This window comes from Lacerta agilis, chromosome 4, assembly GCF_009819535.1.
Source record: "Lacerta agilis isolate rLacAgi1 chromosome 4, rLacAgi1.pri, whole genome shotgun sequence".
NCBI classification, from domain to species: Eukaryota; Metazoa; Chordata; class Lepidosauria; order Squamata; family Lacertidae; genus Lacerta; species Lacerta agilis.
This window is the reverse complement of record NC_046315.1, coordinates 70,035,939-70,049,924: the sequence shown is the minus strand read 5'-3', so window position 1 is coordinate 70,049,924 and position 13,986 is coordinate 70,035,939. Positions and strand designations below refer to the sequence as shown.

Genomic DNA, 13,986 nt, shown 5'->3' with positions numbered 1-13,986 from the left:
GAAAACTAATGTGAACTTGGCCCTGGTGCCTTTTGCCAAATATGAGCCTGTAGTTGCAGCATACCAGGCTACAATTAACATACACCCCGGCATTTGAGCATGTGCAGAGGACACTCCCCCGCCACACCTGTCCCCAGGGGATATTTTAGACCACAGGGCATTTCTATTTAGAATCAGAGAACTGTCAAGTTGGAAGGCACCCCAAAGTTCATCTAGTCCAACCCCCTTGCAATACAGGGATTTATTTATTTATTTTTAAGCCCTGAAAGACAGCTAAATGTGACGAACAGGAGGGGCGAGTGATTCCCCCATTATCATTATTTATTGAGAAAATAATAATAAAAACCCACTTCTCCCTCTGCCTCCAGGCTCAGGCAGGGGAGGAGGAGGAGAGGCTCCCTATTCGTCAACGAGTCCGATTGACGGCCCCGACTCGACCCGCTGATAGGCTGTCTCTCGTCCATCGGGGCGGAGCCTCCTCCGTCGCCCTGGGAGACGGGCGAGGTTGAAGCCGGAAGCGGGCGCTTAAAGCGGAGGGCGGGGCCAGGCGAGGCTTATTGGGCTAGCGGGAGCCGCGGCTGGGGTGGTGGCTGCTGCCTTGAGCGATCGCGGAGGGAGGGGAGGCGGGCTGCGCGGTGTGGCCGGAGGAGGTGAACCGCCATGGGCTGCTTCTTTTCCAAGCGGAGGAAGCAGGCCAAAGAGCCGAAGCCCGGCGGCGAGAGCGGGGACGGAGACGTCGCGGTGCCGTCGGAGGCCGAGAAGCAGCCGCAGTACAGCTGGGACCAGCGAGCCAAGGTAACCCTCCGCCCTGCCGCCCACTCCCCGCCAGGGCTAGCTGCACGCGCGGCTGTTGTTTCTTCTCCCCCCGTTGCTTCTCCCTTGACTGCATGCATGATCCTCCCTTTCGGACGCCCCCTTCTCCCCTTGGGGCGCCTTCCTTCCCCGCTGCTTCTGCGATCCTCTTCTGCCATGGATGCACGTGTGAACGTCCTTGGAACAGACACGGGTCGGCTTGGGGTGGCGGAAGCCTGGGTTTTCCTCCCTATCGGTTCTTCCAAGTGCCTTTTCGGGAGAAGGTGGGTGGAAGGAGCCACGCTTCTTGGACCTGAGCGTGGGTGGAGGGTTTGTTTTTTTTTGCAGAAAAAGCTGTATTTAAACGCTCTTCCGTAGGCTGGGGTGGTGGTTGTGGTCCAAGTTCAACGTAGCTGAGGTACCTTAATGCTGTGCTGTGCAAGCAATTCCGCTACGTGTGAACTTCCATGTCGCTCACCATCTGTTTTCTTCCGTGCCTCTCTACTGACGTCCCGAGTTCCTTTCTTTTTACACGTCTTCTGTCTTTCGTTACTCTTCCTTCCTCTCTGCGTGTACTTCCTTTTCCAGCACGTCTTATCCTCTTACCTTCTTGGGGAGCAGGCTCAACATCGCTTAGCGCATCCCTTTCTTATCCTTAAGGAAGGTGGTTATCTAACACCTTAAATGTGCCCTTACTATGCATAGTAAGTGTTGTGGAATAAGCTGTTTTGTACTTTCACTCCCAGCATCCTGTGAAGGGTATTTCAGATCATGCCACCAATCGATTTGCCTTTGAGGTACCTCAGCACATCTTGTGTTTGGCAGCTGATATGGTTAACACTCTGGGATTTAATCTGGAGGTGGTTTGATTTTGAGCAAAGAGGGCATCATTGTAATCTTGTGTATCTGATTGTAAAACATAATGGTTTCCTCTTATTTCATCCCTCCTACCCACCCCAACCCCTTGTGAATTCGCAATGAGGCTGCAGGTAGTAGCCAAGGCAGCTGTTTTCCCCAGAGGATTCTGTGCTTGTTTGCTAACTAATTGCGTTCTTTCCACAACGCTATGTAAGCCACTCTTTGAGGTTGCATACGCTTTATTTTCCTGGCTCCCTAATTATTTTTTGTCTAGTTGGTTCTGTGCATTGGGTATTTCAAAATTTAGAGGTATGTAACACTTGACTCATGTTATGGTCATGTGTTTGGTGGGTGGTGGAGGTGATTTCAACTGAGGAAGGTTTTATGTACCAGTAGTTTTTGACTCAACTTCCTCTTGTGGTAATGGAAGGAACTTCCCTTAAACTGTATAGTTTGCAAATTGACAGATCTCACACTAAGGAGTCTAAAATGGTTTTTTGCATGACACCGTCATTTTTTTTAGGCCACTGTTGCCTTGGTCCCATAAACTCATCCACTGTACCCCCTACCCTATTAAAAACATTATTAAGGATAGTGCTTTGCCTGAGGAAAGGAAGACACTAAGGTAGACAGCAAGACAATAAAACTCTAAACATACCGGTAATAAAAAATAAAAAAATTCCTTCCAGTAGCACCTTAGAGACCAACTAAGTTTGTTCTTGGTGTGAGCTTTCATGTACATACCAAGCTCATACCAAGAACAAACTTTGTTGGTCTCTTAAGGTGCTATTGGAAGGATTTTTTTCATTTTGTTTTGACTATGGCAGTCCAACACGGCTGTTGTTGTTCAGTCGTTCAGTCGTGTCCGACTCTTCGTGACCCCATGGACTAGAGCAGGCATAGGCAACCTTCGGCTCTCCAGATGTTTCGGACTACAATTCCCATCATCCCTGACCACTGGTCCTGTTAGCTAGGGATCATGGGAGTTGTAGGCCAAAACATCTGGCGAGCCGAAGGTTGCCTATGCCTGGACCAGAGCACGCCAGGCATGCCTATCTTTCACTGCCTCCCACAGTTTGGCCAAACTCATGCTAGCTGCTTCGAGAACACTGTCCAACCATCTCATCCTCGGTCGTCCCCTTCTCCTTGTGCCCTCCATCTTTCCCAACATCAGGGTCTTTACCAGGGAGTCTTCTCTTCTCATGAGGTGGCCAAAGTACTGGAGCCTCATCTTCAGGTTCAACTTCACGGCTACCTACCTGTAAATAAAACTAAACAGTAAAATGCAATACAGTGACAAATCATTTGCACAATAATTCAAAATCCAATTAAAACTGTTTGGTTTCATTCAGCATAATTTATGCATTTAAATAAGTGATAACAGTTTTTCAAAGTCTTATAGTCATTTACACCTCTAGCTCCCCCCTGACAATCTCTAGACCAGGGGCCAGCAAACCTTTTCAGCAGGGGGCTGGTCCACTGTCCCTCAGACCTTGTGGGGGGCCAGACTATATTTTGGAAAAAAAATGCAGCCGCATCGTCTTGAGGACTGCACTTTCCCTACCTTTATCTTTAGGCCTGTCTGTTCCTGTTCTGACACTGCATCAGGGCCGTCTTAGCCATAGAGGCAAGTGGTGCGGGGAACCACGGCGCCACGTTCTGGAGGGCGCCAGGGAAGAGGCGGAGGCTGGATGCGGTGCCTCCCAGCATCAGCTCACCGCCCTCGTCCACCTCCACAATGCCGTGCTGCGCCCAGAGTCTCCTCCCTGCCAGAGGAGCCGCTCTCTAGCCCCTCTGGCAGTGTCGCCCTCACCCACCTCCACCATGCTGCGCCGTGGCTGGGGCCTCCTCCCTGCTGGAGGAGCCACCCTCCAGCCCCGCCGGCAGCACCACACCTGGAGCCTCCGTCCCGCCGGAAGAGCCACCTGGAGGGAAACGTGGGACTGGGGGGGGGGCACCAGAGGGATCCTTGCACCACAGCGCCAGATAAGCTTAAGACAACCCTGGACTGCATATAGCATATGAATGCCCATGTGTTTCAGGGAATAGCCCTTCCTCTTAAAGAGAGTGCCTAGGATTTAAACTGTAACCGCTGTGGAGGGACGCAGGTGGCGCTGTGGTCTAAACCATAGAGCCTAGGGCTTGCCAATCAGAAGCTTGGCGGTTCAAATCCCCGCGACGGGGTGAGCTCCCATTGCTCAGTCCCAGCTCCTGCCCACCTAGCAGTTCGAAAGCACGTCAAAGTGCAATTGGTTAAATAGGTACTGCTCCAGCAGGAAGGTAAGCAGCATTTCCATGCGGTTCGCCAGAAGTGGCTTACACATGCTGGCCACATCACCCGACCTATAGAGCGAGATGAGCACCGCAACCCCAGAGTCGTTCGCGACTGGACCTAACGGTCAGGGGTCCCTTTACCTTTACCTTCAATTCTCTATGCCATCACTATTCTAAAGCATTGCAGACTTACCTGCAGCAGACTTGACACACTTAAATTTAAGGGTTATATTTATATTTAACCATGGCCAAATGCCCTTGTCACCTAAGGCTCTTAAGTGGATTAAATAAAGCCACCAGTTTAATATGTTTTAAAACGGATGGTGATGGGGGGAGGATTGGAATTAAGGCAGAGGCAGCTACTTGATGAGAAGGACTTGTAATAAATGCTGCACAGGTGTGACCTGTAACAAATGTTGCTGTGTGGAATACTCCATCTCAGATTTCTTGATACTCCCTCTCTTTCTCCCACCTCAGTGTCTAGCCAATGTTCTGAATGTACATTTAGACCTTGTTGGGTTGTTTTCATAGCTTTTTGCCTTGCTTAGGTTTTTTTCTTCTAAAGTTTTGGTTTGTTTGTTTGTTTTGTACTTGTGCAAACCATGGTTTCCTCTGAAAATGCAAAGTGGTGCTGTTTGGGCTATATGAGGACCTGCTTTTTGATAATTAAAATTTTGTTTGTGTGTGTACATGCATACGTACGTACGTGTACTATTAATTCAGGGCTAGTTCTGTATAAATTTTCCTAGTAGCAGGAGTGGGCAGACCAGCCTTGTCAAATCTACTTGGTATTTTACTTGAACCCTATGAACAGGGGTGGGGGGGAGCCAGAAACATAAGGAGAAGGCATCAGAATTACATCAGAACTACAGGCCTATGAGTGCATGCTGAACCTAGGAATTGAGTTGGGAACAGCACAGAAAGAAGAAACTCAGTGGTACACAGCACAACCGGATGTCTTCATATGCCTCACAGCAGGTGCTATAACTCTACAACAGTTTGACTTCATCTCAGAAGACACACTCTTCTATTGTCTCCTGAGACAGATGGATACCAACCAACATCTAGAAATGAATTAAGATTTTAAATCAAGTCCACTCCTTGTTAGCTTTCAGCAGCATAATTTACATAAAAATACTATATTGTAGCCATTGTTTGATAACTGGGAGTCTGTAGCTCTTGCTGATCTACTGCAGATCCCTGTGAGATCTACCAGTAGATTCTGATCTGCCTACTGCAGCTCTTTAGAATATATGGTTTGACATTAGTAATAATCAAATTGGCTATACTTTCATATTTCAAACATAGCTAGAAAATCAAGAGTGTAGATGAGCCTTAATGTCAGGTCATTTTAGGTCCTAAAACTTACTTTATTGAAGGGCTTGTGTGAATGTAGATGAAACTAGGTTAGGTTTAATCTGCCTGTAACCACTTTTCAAGAGTTTCCTACTGGTACATTTCATACACGAGGCAAGAAAACCATTTGTAGTACAGTAGATAGTATGATCCTGTGGTGTTGTAGCTATAATTTTTAATTGGTTGTGTATTCTTTTAATTCTGTTGTGCTCTGCCAGAAGGCTAAATAAAATATCTGGTATATGAGGGTGGAATGGAGCAGGACTGAACAGGCCACACACACTCATGCAGTGCAGTTACAGAGAACAGCATTACTGGGCATTCCTGAGGTCCTGACATGCCTTTGTATATTTTCTTGTCCTGCCTTGCTCAATAATCCTGGACTATCTATAATTTCAACATTCACAGTACAGTTTTAAAAGCATTTTTAAGGCATATTTCAGGGCAGTACAAGAACACTAAAATGTGTGACAGTTCCCAGCAATATGTGTAACTTCGCTTTCTGGGCAATTTTAATTCCACTTGGGGCTAGTCTAATACAGAAAATTATTTACATGTACAGTATCTGCATGTAGTGTATAAATAGAACATTTCACAGTGATGTGACTTGGAGTTTTTTCCCCTTTCTGATCAACTTCCTTTTTAATAAGGGATTGAGTAAATCAACTGAATAGTTATTTTAACGTAGTTATGTTACCTGGGTTTAATAGCGTATGTAGGGATCCCTTTTAGAAAAGGTTTAGAGATGCAACTTTGAAGTTGCCTTGTTTCAACAAACCACAGTTAATGTTAACTATGGTTTGTCTCAATTTGGATGTCATGGCAAATAAAGCAAAACATTCCAAACTGCTTCTTAAGACTATACAGAAGGAGCAGGCAGGGAGAGAATCATGATGGACTCACGCTTACTGTGGCACCAGTCTTCTGTCGCCAGTGTTCGAAACTCCCATTGTTCTAGGCGCATTTTGCGACACGGAATTTCATTAGCACAAGCAGTTTCTGAGCTCTGGGGTGCAGTACTGCACCTAAGGTTTCGGATTAAAACTGCAGAGTGGAAGGAAAGGAGGACTTTTTCTGTCTTCCCACTTCCAGCTACTCCATGAAAATTGGAGAAGAAACCCTTTAAAAAATAATAGGGGGGTGGGCAGGGGAAGGACTAGACCATGTGAAAAATGAACATATTTTAGCTGCAGTTCATTCATTTTCAGCTTTGTATTCTTACTATATAAAAAAGCACACCTAGACATTCTATTGTTGCGCTCATAACCTAAGTTTAAGGTGCCATCTAGCTCCTAGCTTTCATATCTCAGTTTTTAACATTATCACCAAGTCACAGTTTAGTGTTTCTTGTGGATGAACTTTTCCAAGTCAATAAGAACTGCATTCTTCAAGTTACCCATTTGTTTACTGTGCAGTAATGTGGTAATATACAAATGTTAGATTTAGTATCTAAAAGTCAGTTTTACTTTTTGCTCCTTGAAGGAATTGGGAGGGAAATGAATATTTGAGGAATTTAAACTAGATTGCAACAGTGCTTCAACTGCATTCTTAACATTACCAAATAAAATGGGGAAAGAAGACAAAAAAGAAACAAAGAAGCTCTTAGCATTTGGCCTTCAATTCGCTATGACACCAGGGAAGAACAAAAATGATGGCATGAAATGCTGCCTGAATAGTCTTGGTTCTACATGGACGCTTCTGTTCCTATACTAGATTTGAGTGTGGTTTTTATTTTGAGAATCTTCTGAAAGGTGATTTTTAGTTACTCTTGGTATAATAGACCAGAATGAGTATTCTAAGTAAATAGCAGGGTTAAAAGCACATTATATGTATTCTGTTTCTGGCAGTAATATGACTTGCTGGCTAATTTTATTAAATTATTATGTTCTGAATTACCTCAATTATCTGTTGACGTATGTGTTGTAACTTGGCTTGCTATCTATAGCCTAAAGTTACCTAAATATAATTATACTCCATAAAAACTGTAATCATTCCTCTGCCCTAAAGTTAGTCTGGAGTATATGATGGTGCCCTATGCGAAGTCAGATATTTGGTTCATATAGCTCAATATTGTTGGCACTGATACAGTGGCTCCTCAAGATTTCATGATGGAGTATTTTCCCTAGCGCCCCCCCCCCCCGGGGTGGTGGATTGAACCTGTGATCTCTTGCAAGCAAAGCATATGCTCTGTTACTGAATTACAGCCCCTCCCCAGCGTACATATTTAACTGTAAACTTTAGAAATTCTATTCTGCAAAAGGTTATTCTATCAGTGAAAAGGCATCAATGAACTTCTGTGTGTTCAGTTTTATTTCATGGCACAACTTCATATCTGACTGGTTGACCATTGTATGCCACTTGTATACTCATTGGCAACAAACACCAGTCCGAAAAGAATATCTTTCCTTGCATCTCTTATCCTTGAGTAACATGACAATTGCTTATATAAATAACAGAGAAAATATTTCTTTGGAATACAGCAATGTCACAAAAGAAGTAAGTCATTCACCACAATGTGCTCACTTTCTCTTAGGGTTAGCTTATTAAGCGTATTGTCTTGCTACATGCCTGTGCTTTTCTTTCAGATTGATCCTAAAGACTACATGTTTTCTGGACTCAAGGATGAAACAGTGGGACGTTTACCTGGGAAAGTTGCAGGGCAACAGTTTGTTATTCAGGACTGTGAAAACTGCAATATCTACATCTTTGACCACTCGGCTACAATCACTATTGATGACTGTACAAACTGCCGAATATTTTTAGGACCTGTGAAAGGCAGCGTGTTTTTCCGTGATTGCAAAGATTGTAAATGTGTAGTGGCTTGCCAGCAGTTTCGTACCCGGGACTGCAGAAAGATGGACGTCTTTCTTTGCTGTGCCACCCAACCCATCATTGAATCATCTACAGGTATGAAGTTTGGGTGTTTCCAGTACTACTATCCAGAGCTGGCTTTGCAGCTGAAAGATGCAGGGCTGAGCATCTTTAACAATACATGGAGCAATATCCATGATTTCACACCAGTATCGGGAGAGAACAACTGGAGTCTTCTAGCTGTGGACGCTTTAGTTCAGGACCATGTACCACTGCCAACTGCTGAGGAACTGAAAGCTGTCAGGATTTCAATGGATGCCAACAGGAGCATAATTCCAGTTACGCAGGGTAGACGTCCAAAGCACAGTGAAGAATCTTGCCTGGCAGTATTCTTTGCTGGGGATTATACAACTGCCAATGCCAGAATGTTAATTGATGAGGTAAGAAACACGTCTGTCTCTCTTGACTTGTATTTCTTAAAAACTATGAAATGTTTCTAGAAATGTACATTTAAGTGCCAAACTACTATTTAGTTTCTAAATGGCTGTTAGGAAGTTGCACTTGGTATAGCCAAACTATTGCTCCGGATTTATCTGTGGTCCTATATCCACATTCACTGTGCGGATAGGAAATTTACTGTGAGGGTGGGATGCTGTAACTTCTTCCTGTAGCCTACTTATTTCTTTTAACCAAGCCATTGGAGAAAATTCATCAAATTTGGATAAGACCATGGATTGTATCCAGTTAGCTTGCATAAAAATGCTATAATCAAGAAAATTACTCCTGTTTACAATATTCAGTCATTTGCTTTACCTTTGTCCCCCTAGTGAAGGAAGAGTCTCTTATCCACTGTATGGGAAGTTGGACTTGAAGAAGATTGCCTTGAAAGGTTCTGCCGCATCAAATATTTTTCCTTAGGGCCCCATTTCGTAGAAATATAAAATCATAGAATCTTAAGAGTTGGAAGGGATCCAAGGGTCAGCTAGTCCAACTCCCTGCAATGCAGGAATCTCAGCTATACCATTTGTAAACCACCCCATGTCATCTGTGGATGGGGGTTGCCTCACATTTTTCATTTGTGCACTTGCCACAGTGGCTTATCACTTTGGAACATGATAGCTGTGGATAACCTGAGGGTTCAGTAAAATGGGGAGGAAGCATTGCAGCCAATTCCTAGGGCCTGAGGTCCCTTCAACCCACCATAAAATATTTGAGGGGACCATCCCCTCCAGTGGTTGACATGCTTTGCCGTTCAAATGTGGGGCAGAGCTTACCTGCCTCCCCCAATATTTTGTTCGAGGAAGCATAAAGAAAGAAAGGTGCAACAAATGACTGGATATTGTAAATAGGAATTTATCTTTGCATATATTGGTTATAGCCTTGATGCAAGCAAAATGGTATATTAATATTTAGTTACCGTAATTTATATGAAATTCTAATTCTTGTTGAAATAGATGACTGGCAAAGGCTTCTGGTTAGTTCAGACTAAAGAGGTTTCCATGAAAGCTGATGATGCTCGACGAGTGTTCCAGGAAAGAGCGCCTGAATTTATCCCTTTACTTGAAAAAGGTATGACGACTACAGAAAACAAACAAACACTTCTGTTCCTTTAAATTTACTCAATAAAACGATTGAATTGAATTGTAATCTTTGATATATATTTTAAGTGTCATAAAAAAACTTTTTTAAAGGACATAAAAAGCACAATAACCATAATCTCACATTGAGAATACAATAGTCATTAGTACTTCCATCTAAAGTTGAAAATACGAGTTGATATAAGCCCTCCAGAAGTCCAAATAGGTATCTACAGAAATATATGCATCATACATTGAACTTGACAGGGTACCTAATTCAAAGTCTTTTGATAAACACAGAAAAACGTAGGGGTCAGAAAGTATGAATATGCGTTATATTGCTCTGTAGGAAGCCCATCTGGCCCTGATGCTTTCCTGTTCATCTTATGCATGACATTATTAATTTCTTCCATCTGCAAATATTTTGCAAGATTTTCCTTTTGTTGCATATCTACAGGAGAACCAACTGCAATAAGTTTTGAAAATCACAGCCTATGGGAACATTTTTGTCTTTATAGGAACATTATCCTTCCTGTAAAAATTGGAACAATACTTCTGAAACTTAATTTATTTCTTTTTGTTTTTTATAGACAATATTATGCCCACCTCTGACCAGCAGGATAATGCTCACCTTTTTTTGTTTAAAACAGTCATTATTTTGCCTGGTCTTTCATGCTTTCCTAATATATTTGCTGCTGAAGTTATGCTGGTTTAGCAAATAAGGATGACAAAACCTTTAGTTGCTTTAGTGTAATGTATTGTTTTCCCCATGAAGTCATTGAAGCACTTTGACTTGCATATTTAAATATTTCTTTTGAAGAAAAGTTTATATAAAGGAGTTAAGAAATTTACCAGTTGCTTTGCTAAGCCCTTCTACATAAACATTTTCTTTTTCAAAAGGTAAACCTAATATTTAAACAAGCATTATTGTTTCTCAGACATGCATTGCAGGTGAAAATGTTAGTTCATATATTTAGACTTGAGGGAATGCTGTTGTATTCCCTCAAACTTGAGGGGTTATTGTCTTGTTTGTTTATGTATTTTTGTGTTTTTATACAGTAATCTGCCCTATGACCCTCGGATGAAGGGTAGTATATAAATAATAATAATAATAATAATAATAATAATAATAATAATAATAATAATAATTTATTATTTATACCCCGCCCATCTGGCCGGGTCTCCCCAGCCACTCTGGGTGGCCTCCAACAAATACCAAAATACCATACAGAGTCACAAATTAAAAACTTCCCTAAACAGGGCTGCCTTTAGGTGTTTTCTGAATGTCAGGTAGTTGTTTATTCCCTTGACTTCTGACGGGAGGGCGTTCCACAGGGCGGGCGCCACTACCGAGAAGGCCCTCTGCCTGGTTCCCTGTAGTTTTGCTTCTCGCAGTGAGGGAACCGCCAGAAGGCCCTCGGCGCTGGATCTCAGTGTCCGGGCTGAATGATGGGGGTGGAGACGCTCCTTCAGGTATACAGGACCGAGGCCGTTTAGGGCTTTAAAGGTCAACACCAACACTTTGAATTGTGCTCGGAAACCAAATATAAACAAATATTTGGTAAAAATTGTAATTAGGTGGCTGTTTTTCTGTGGTTTCACTGAAACCTCATTCTGGATTGTTGGGGCAGTGGTATTACCAGAAGAAAATTGTTGGGAGTGCAGAGAGAGGTTCTGCGTAGGTTTCAGACTTCTGGTGTAACACTAGACTTGTTTTCTGAGATACAGCTTTTTCTGTCATGGACTGCTTCTGCTCTTGTTGTGAAAAGAGCAATATTTTCTGTGGGTCAAATATCTGAAAATTTCCTAATGACAAAAATACTATCTTTTTCTTAGGTCCCGTTGTTGCTCTAGAGTTCTGTGGTGACGGTTCTGTAGCAGCGTGCCAAGACATTGTTGTCAATGTCTTCAGTGGAGCTAAGGTGAGTAGCAGCACAGGTTCTAGAGTATTCTAGAACTATTGGTATCATTTGCAAGTTACTTTAGTGTGTTCCTTTACGCATTGAAATATAGTTATTCACAAGAGTGCTTGATTCTGAAACCAGTTACTGTTTTTTTAATTCAATACTAAATTTCAAAATTAAGACTGCTTTTTAAAACTTTATCCCCTCCTTCGTCCAAGGAGCTTGAGGCAGCATATGTTTCAGCCCTCGGCAAGAGGTTTAATAGAAGCATAGTGACTGGTCCAATGCGCTTGCTTAACCACAACCTGCAGTATCCAAACTGACAAACTGTGGTTAATGATAACTTTGGTATGTTTGAAACAAGCCAACTACAAAACATGTTTCTCTCACTTTGGTATTACTGTTTTATCCAGGATTTAAGTTGATGTTTAACTTGAATTGACTCAGTAGTAGGAGCGGCTTAACAATATGATCCAGTTTTTTAAAAATAGAATCTTGTATGAAATCATCTGGTTGAGGTTAAGAAGAATTGTCATGAATGTGTATTAAACTGGTTAAGAAACTGCTAAAATAGATTTATACTGTACGCAGATAAGGGAACGGGGGAAGTCCCCCAATAAGATTAGAAATAAGGTTATAAAATACTAGATGAATTTTTCTTTTTTGTATTGTTCTTGATTGTTTATTTGTTTTTCTTTTTGTAGTGTAGTTTTGTTGTGTTTTTGTCTATTTTGTGTTTTGTAAAACTCAATAAATTTCTTTTTTTTAAAAAAAGAAATCATCTGGTTGAGGGCATGTTAGTGATTTTCATTTTCATTTTAAACTACAGGTTTTTGTATCGGAGGACAAGGCATCGGCTTCCAGAGAAGTAGACAGCTTCTATAATTTTGCTGATATGCAGATGGGAATGTGAAGTAGACATAAGCATCTTATTGACGGTTGAGATGTACTTTAGGTTTGTATAGCACTCAGTTGATAGTCGGACACTTTGAAGAAAAACAAGAAGTTGCCTTTACAAATAAAATATAAAAAATGAATGCATCCAACAGATAACATGCCACATATCAGCTACCTTTATAAGCTCTTTAGTGCTCACCTGATTATGTCTTGCATATAATGTTTCAATGTTATAAGCCTGTTATAAGTCCAGTATGTTTGGTAGAATTTAGGAGAGAGCCGGTACACATGTGCTTTGGTTTTTGTCAAACTTAAAACTTATTTGCAGTCAAGTTCACTCCAAAGGTACCGTAATTTAAACTTTTGTAGGTGATCTGATTTTACAGAATACAGAAAATTTTGCTAAAGTTACACACACCTTGATTTTTCAGTGGGAAGGATCTAATGTACTTCAGTCACACTGAAATCAATATGGCTGACTTTGGATTGTTCCCCTTGCATGTAAGTAGCAGAGACGAGAAATTCCAGCTTAATTTTTTGTGCTAAAGTTTCAGGTTCTACACTGACTTAAAGTATATTTAGTGTCTTTACTCTAAATACTCAATCACTGCAGAAGTGCTTGCAGAAACAGAGCTAGTATTCGTACAGGGTACTTAGTACCACTTGGTACTGAGCGCTGCTTTGGATTCTTGCATTAAGAGTAATCTTTCCAAATGTATTAAATTTATGATAAGCAGGGAGAGCCTCCTTGCATAAAAATCTAAAATAGGACCTTACAAATCCTGCTTTTTGGTCATCCAAATCTGCCCTGAACTTGAGTGTTGATGACTGCATTCTGGTTTTTGGTTGTTGTTTTTGGTGCCATCCCCAAGCACCTGTTATAAATGTTAACTTCTATCTCAAATGTTGAGGGAAGATGCATCTGCAGGACTTTGTGCTGTTTTCGAATGTCAAAATAAAGATTACTAAAATGAAAGATTAACAAGAGAATGCAATCAGGTTTACGCATTTTGAGTGCAACACGATGGCTTAGAGTACAAATCATGTCTCTTGGCTATGCTTAATCTGGAAGGTGGCATGTTAAGTACAAAGTAAGTGTACTCAGAAGATTGTAATTATACTGAAATCTGTAGAAACCGGTGCTTTATACAAGCTGTAAAAAAGGAAATAATTTTCTTTCTTTTCCTTCAACTATAAATACGTGCTATACGGAAATAAGGGTTTTATCTGCTAGAATAGTACTATATGCTGGATAAAGACAACATAATTTTTACCTGAAGCTTTAACAGGAAATATCTTTTAAAATCAGAGGAAGTGCTCTGCAATGTGTAGGGAGAGATAATTTGTCAAATCATTGAAGGTTTTTAATAACATTTCCTAATTTCTTTTTATACTGTCAAAATTGAAGGATTCCGTGTAGTTAATTTCTGGGTCTTTGTGAATTATTGCTTATTCTTTATAAGGTAAACTGTTCAGTTAATTCATTGGTATCATACTACAGTAAGTGCTTTATCAGG

The 13,986-nt window shown here is 41.6% G+C and overlaps 1 protein-coding gene across 1 annotated transcript; it reads left to right on the top strand.

Moving 5' to 3' along the window:
* Positions 1-575: 575 nt before the first annotated feature.
* RP2 (RP2 activator of ARL3 GTPase) lies at positions 576-12,591 on the top strand. Its single transcript, XM_033147503.1, has 5 exons — positions 576-795; positions 7,866-8,531; positions 9,546-9,660; positions 11,505-11,590; positions 12,402-12,591. Exons 1-5 carry the CDS (start codon positions 661-663, stop codon positions 12,483-12,485), a joined length of 1,086 nt encoding a protein of 361 aa, XP_033003394.1. The 5' UTR covers positions 576-660; the 3' UTR covers positions 12,486-12,591.
* Positions 12,592-13,986: the final 1,395 nt, after the last annotated feature.